At 28.5% G+C, this 7,409-nt stretch overlaps 1 protein-coding gene across 1 annotated transcript in view; it reads left to right on the top strand.

The window, feature by feature from the left end:
- LOC105626722 (ATP-binding cassette sub-family G member 1) overlaps positions 1-7,409 on the top strand; it is a 25,198-nt gene that overhangs the window by 16,533 nt on the left and 1,256 nt on the right. The window contains exons 3-7 of the mRNA XM_012208019.1: positions 538-733; positions 1,027-1,174; positions 2,984-3,223; positions 3,843-3,959; positions 4,973-5,233. Of these exons, the coding sequence (XP_012063409.1) occupies positions 538-733; positions 1,027-1,174; positions 2,984-3,223; positions 3,843-3,959; positions 4,973-5,233 (962 nt within the window). The remainder of the gene's footprint in view (positions 1-537; positions 734-1,026; positions 1,175-2,983; positions 3,224-3,842; positions 3,960-4,972; positions 5,234-7,409) is intronic.

The following is a 7,409-nucleotide window of genomic DNA, read 5'->3' as shown; positions in this document are numbered from 1 at the left end:
ACCTTTTTAGATGCTTACGAAAATAACATTAAATATCTTTAGTTTTATTAGATGGAAAAAAGAGTTTTTCTCATGATAATTGCTGCCTAGGTGCTTGTTTCAATATGACAAAAAAATTTAAAAAAAATTTCGCAGCGTGCTTAAGTGTCTTAATAAATATTTTCTATTCTATTCGATTTTCAGATCGATGCATACATCGCCCTATCATTATTCATATTGAAAAACTTTCTGTTTTCATTTTACATTGTTGCATGATGAACGACATTATAAGTCAATGTAGGATATTACATTGAAATTAAAAATTACATAAATAATCGATAATATGTAAGACTTCAATATTACATCGTATTTTTTAAGATAAATCAGTCGCTTGAACATATTTATGGAAACTTCACGTTCTCTTTATATAACATTATCTCATATACATTTTTCAATATTTTTTGTTAGAAGCCCGATTCAACAATTTTTTTATGGTAACTGTGTATGTATATTATAATACTTTTTCATAAATTTAAATATAACGGTGACAATGCATAGTGTATCAGGTGTAAGTGGCGAAATTCTGATCAACGGTAAGGTTCGAGTACCATATAGTGAACGATGGAAAAGAACGTCGTGTTACATACAGCAAGACTCCATTATCAGAACATACATAACCGTGGGAGAAGCCATGACTTTAGCCGCTCATTTGAAGCTTGGTTACACAATCAGTTCCGCTTATAAGCATTCTCAGGTTTGTGACAATTAATTACCAATTTTAATTGTTGCGTTTAATTTTATATAATAATATATAATAATTTACAATAAAATTGTAAATTTTTCCTTAATTTGACCTCTTTTTAAAAGAAACGAATAAATATCTTGTGTTCAGTGTTGAAAGAAAACTTAAGAATCTAACTGTTTTTCATCAACTCTTCGTTTCTTCTTTATTTTTGTCACGACGTTCGATTTACGTTTCCTGTTATCTCTAGACGTTTCCTGTTGCATTTTGTAATACTTTTTTACGTTCGATGAATACGTATGTAGGTTTTAGAACTCTTGGAAATGCTAGGATTGAGCCATTGCTATGACACGTTATGCGGAAAATTATCGGGCGGACAAAAGAAACGACTCGATATCGCCTTGGAACTTTTAACTAATCCTTCAGTATTATTCCTTGATGAACCAACGACTGGTAAGTAATAAAAATAAACTGTCATATTTATATTATATAATAGTATTTAAAAAGCAATTAAAATACGAAATTTTAATCAATTCTTAAACGATTTTACGAGATCGAATGTATAGTGTTTTATGATTATGTAAAATTTGATTGTGAGTAGTTAAAAATAAATAATTAAGAAAAAAAACGCTATATAAAAGTCGGTATATAAATTGTCGGAAATTAAATTAAGAGGAAATTAAATCAAGAATATTTAAATACTTCGAAGATAAAACGTACAATAATTTCAGTAAATAGACACCTAACTTCTTTGCTAAATGATATTGTGATTAAATCTGATCTCAGTAGAAAACATAATAGCTAATTAATAATGTAGAATATTTTAGAATATTTTATCAAAGTCATAACTGACAAATAGCATACACAGAAACAGTCATGACATCTTAATAAGTATAGTTTTATTATGCAAGCAAATGATTGTAGCATAAAAAGCGAAAAAAAAATTATTATTATTACGTAAATTTATGTTTGTCTAGACTTTTTTAAAAAATAAGGAGAATAAATAAGGAGAATAACAGAAACGTAAACAAAACCGCCTTCTAGGAGGCGTAAATGAAACCTCTAGGAGACGAAAATTGAAACATCAAAATATAAAAGAAGCGTAAATGTTTCTTTTACATTTCACTGTTCCAATTTTCGCCTTCTAGAAGTTTCGTTTATGCTTCTGTTACTTCCCGTTTTAACATATTAACATCTTTATAATATAATGCTTGATTAGCATCAAATTATTAAAATTGCTTGTCAATTTAATTCACGATTGTTAGAATAGTTTTAATTGTGTTTATATATTGGAAAAATAATTCGACGCGCAATTTTGGAAAAGACTACAATATGGTATGTATGCAAGTACATATATAATGTATTAGTAATTCAAGATGGAATTATTTAAAGCAATAAAGATTCAGCTTTGACCGTAATAGGCATTTTAACTTTTTAATATTGATTGTTTCTCACATATGCGGTCTAAAATAAAGATTCTTCTGTTACCTCGTTTGTTTCTCTCTCATTACATCCGATTTACGTTTCGATTTTTATTTTCATCAGGGTAGCTCATATTTTTTATTAATTATTTATTTCATTTAGATATCTCTAAAACTTTATACGTATAAATTTGATGTTGACGATCGCAAAATTGTATCTTGTTACAAATAGATAATGAACATTGTAACGCGATTTCGATAGAAATTTCGATAGAAATCGATTCGATTAGAAATCTCTATATCAAGTCACGTCTATAACCAAAGGCAAAAATAATGATTATTTTATCGCGTAAGTAATGTAGTTAATAATTGTAAACGCGATAAAACAAATTAATATTTTACACTGAGCATACTCATGTCAGATTATATGATTAAAAAAAGTTGTGACATTATGATCATACTATACCGTGATAGGCGAACCGGCAGAATTCTCACAACACCTGTCTCGCGATTCGCGATGTGTATTTCCGATTACCTCATTCTTAATTCCAGTCTCAGTTATATTTGCTTAATAATATGTGTTATTGCATCACGATAAATCTTAGATCTGTTGTCGAGATTGATCATCATAGAAACATAATATTTGTTACACATCGTCAATTTGTAAGTCAATTTCCTCAAGATAACGCAAAGATGGAAATATGAGATATCAAGGGGATTGTACTCGAATCTTTCATTTCGTGTTCAATCTTACATTGCGTGCAAGGCGATTGCGAAATGTATTTTCCACAGAATGTGTATTACCGTTTTCTAGGATATTGTAGAATTATTGACTTTTCAGGTCTGGATTCCTCTTCGTGCAGTCAATGTGTCGCTCTTATGAAGCGATTGGCGGAATTAGAAAGGCGTACGGTAATCTGTACGATTCATCAGCCGAGTGCCTTGCTTCTGGAGATGTTTGATTCCCTGTATGTAGTGGCTAATGGTCACTGCATATACAGAGGCTCGGTTAGTTCGCTGTTGCCGCACTTGACTTCTATCGGTGCCCATTGTCCGCCTTATCACAATCCAGCTGATTTCGGTACGTAGTTTCATTGAAATAAGGTAATTTTAAAACCCGAGCTATTTCTCATTGATTCTGCTAATTACATGAATGTAATGCGTAGCTAACAGAATACGAAATCACCGGAACAAAAGGCATCAAAGCTGCATTCCACAGTGGTCCGTTTCGCGAATAATCGTATCCTAAAAGAGACTTCATAAATTGCACAATATTATGCACAAGCGAGTTGACTCAGTACACAAGTAATAGTCTCGAATAAATTAAGCAATAGTCTGAACAATTTAAATTTACAAGTTAATGATTAAAATCTAGAAAGCGTTTGATATTGCTGATGCAATTAAATACAGCGGGGGGGTATGATTTATTGTTAAAGAGATCTCTCCTCTCTGATCTCTTTTTCTCTTTCGCCTGTTACTTATGGAGCGCTTTTATATTTGCAAAATACACAAAGTAAAAACAATCGCGTGTTAACGTGTACCATAACAACGTGTTTCAATAAAAGTTGCAACTGCACCGATTGATTGCAAGTGCGCAGTGAATGTTGAAATGATCAACATTCACTTAGAAAGCGCGTTTCTACACAACACCGAGTAATCATAGTTCTGGAAATAATGATTTTTCGAATTCTTTGTTTCAGTCCTCGAGGTAGCAATTGGCGAATATGATATTTCACTCGACAAACTGGTGGCAGCGGCAGAAACTTTACCAACTGCTCAGAAAACGATCGCTCTTACCACGAGCTTGCCTAAAGAAAGTAAGATCACTTTTTTCAGAAATTTTACTTCGATCATAAATCTAACTTATATTTTAAGTAGATGAAATATTTAGCAGATCATTTATGGAAGATGTCTTAGTCTGTAATTAAACCGTACTAGTTTCTTGGAGTAAAAATACAAAAAATGTTATAATATATAATATAATTCATTAAGCTTTATAAAAAATTATGACCAAAAATATATAATCTAGTTAGAAATTAATCTTGTTAGAAATAAAAAATTGCGCTGAATGATTATAATCTAATCAATTTCTCTTATAAATATTCTTTCTTAGCTGTTATAGAATTCTTTGTAAAATTCTATGTATTTCGGAATTGATGTTATTTAGATAAAAAATAAGTTAATCGCTGAAAACAACTGAAAATAACCGACATAAATGACTAATATTTTGAAATGTTAATAAAATCATACTGTATCCTATTATAACATTTTATTTTTTTGTTGCTATTTTTTATTAAAATTTTTATAGGTCTATGTTTATTTCTCTTATCTTTATCTATAGAATAGAGCGGCATAATATTATATAAATCAGTAAGATTTATCTGTTTAAGAAAATATTTTAGTATCTTTTTATGGATGTAAGTATATAATAAATACTTGATTATTTCCTATAAAAATTATGAATATTTAATAGATTAAAACTATTTATAATCTATAATCTATAAATATTCTATTATTATATATTTATATTATTATTATATATTTGCTTTACTAAACGAAATTTTTATCTTATTTGCAAGAATAAAAACTTAGCTAAAAAATATATGCAAAATAATTTCTTTCTATTTTTTCTCTTTTTCCTTCTCTGTTTATTAATAGACATATTATGAAACATCTGCATTTTAGTTTTAACCTTACTATTCCTGTGCATGCAAGACAATAAATCATCGAAGAGCTTTGACAAAATTACGAGAAGATTTATTAAATTAGTCTGCAACCATTATATTATAATCATTAAAAAATGTTGATTTATATTATCTATGTATTCTAGCAAATAAAATCAAGGAACCGCCACCACCTGCCGGTTTCCTGACGCAGTGCTATCTTCTATACAAAAGACAATTACTAAGCTTAAAAAGAGACTACTCGTTATTGATGGCGCGATTGCTTTGTCATCTGCTGATTGGTGTGATCTTTGGATACCTGTACATGGGAAGTGGCTATCGAGCTAATATCTTAGCAAATTATGTTTATCTATACGGATCATTGCTTCTTCTTGTCTACACCGGCAAAATGGCTGTTACTCTTGCTTGTAAGTAGCTATAAATTATATTTTGATCTAAATTAATAAATATATATATATAATATATATATAAATTCAAAAATATATATATATATATATGCTCCATATATATATGCTTATTCTTCTATAAGTGATTAATAATAATATATTGATGTAAATGCAAACTTAATTGATATTTTATCATGGTTTTACATTGAAAATGATGATAATATAATTTGCATTCCTCGTTCTATACATTGAGATTTTCGGTCTCGATAAATTGAATAATTTATAATATTGAATAATTTATAATATTGGATAAAGAAGAAGAACGTGTAATTTAACAAAATACGTGATATATTAGCCGCATTAATCATCGCAATAATAGATCCTATTAGTCATATTGATATAATATTGTGGTGTGTCATTAAAGCGATTAGTATCTCCGACACGTTTAGATCTTTTAATTTTCAAAAGCATTATGTAACTTAAACTCGATAATATAACATTGAATTATCTATTTATAATGTGTGATGTTTCATTTATTTTATATACTCAGATTCTATATACTCAGATTTCTATAAACTCAGTTAGTAAACACGTCTACAACTAGCATCATATACTAGAATTCATAACTAGAGCTGTGTTCCAAAATTTACTGCTAGTGCTGAAAATGTATACATAATGTAAACATAATGTAAACATAAATATAGTATGCATAATGTAAACTGTAGATTTTCAGCGCTGTCAGTGAATTTTGAAAGCCTAGATTGACTGATATTTTTTATTCAATTTTTTCAACTTCATTTGATTGTTTTTAATTTCTCATAATTTAACTTTATTTAATATTTACATTACAACCGCGTAATCCATTACACGCTTCAATTGATCTTTATCAATTTTGTAGGCTTATTATGACGAGATTTCACTTAATAAATACGATGTTTATTTAAATTGAATATATCGACAAATATATTAATTGTCATCTTGTTACGGCCGTGAATTCTCTCAGAGGAAATATTTAACTGCAGGTATCAAAATGCTGCAATTGCTGTAATTTTTATTTTCTAAAGCATGCAACAACTTGATTTCATCGAAAAACTAGTCGTTTTTTTTTGTGTTACCAATGCATGCCAGATCGAATAATATTAAAGGCCAGATTTCACCTGTTTTTTTCATTACTTCAATATCATTTTATTATTTGCGATCTGCCATAGTAGAAACAGATTTCATTTTGGATCTATTTGATTTCCAAAATTTTATATATGTATATAATTACATATTTTAACATAATTATATATATGTACATACATCTAGAGATATAATTATACACATATATATATATATATATATATATATATATATATATATTATATTACATTATTTAATTTTATGTTTTTAAATGTTGAAAACATTAACCGTTATATTTGTCCAGAACTGTCGTTTTACTTATCTTTCGAAATACTGTGGGTTGGTTAATCGTAATTATCTTCACTGTTGTTGCATCAAGCACTGTGTAATATTCGTGAACGCTTAGCGTGTTGTCATTATTCTGAGATGTAGGTCAAGGAAATGCAAATATCTCTGCCATAGTTGTTGTGATTAAATTTCATAGAGCGACCACCTGACTCGCCTTGGTACATCTCTATAGTATTTCGAGGAAAATTGATTTAAACCGAAAATGAATAACATAATATCTTTGTTTACAGTTTTGATGCGTACTCTATATATTGACAATTCACTTATCATGAATTATCCGATTTGATAATTTGTCCCGATGAATAAATAATAGCTATCTCAAAGTACAGTTTGGATAAATTCACAACAATTCATCAAATCTTGCGTAATTCTAACGATGAATACATTTGATACAGAAGAAAGATGAATAAAAAATAACTAAATAGAAAAATGATAATTGATTGTTCATAGAATTATAGAGAATCAAACTATACGAGCAATTCATTTAAATATTTCGTTTGTTCACTTGATAAATAATCTCTACAATTTTATTTCCTGTGTTCCGTGTATAAAATTTTTTCGTTCATAATACGCAAATGCGAAATTATATTTCTATGCATTATATATAAACTGTGTATTTTTAGAAGTGACTTCAATCGAACTTTGATTAATTAAGTCGTTAATTAGATCAGCTTAATACAGAATTTAAAAAAAAACTTCAAAGCAAAATTTTTAACTATATTATCTT

The sequence above is a fragment of the Atta cephalotes genome, assembly GCF_000143395.1.
Source record: "Atta cephalotes unplaced genomic scaffold scaffold00006, whole genome shotgun sequence".
Lineage (NCBI taxonomy): Eukaryota > Metazoa > Arthropoda > Insecta > Hymenoptera > Formicidae > Atta > Atta cephalotes.
The sequence above is the reverse complement of the archived record's forward strand: the minus strand, read 5'-3'. Positions and strand labels throughout refer to the sequence as shown.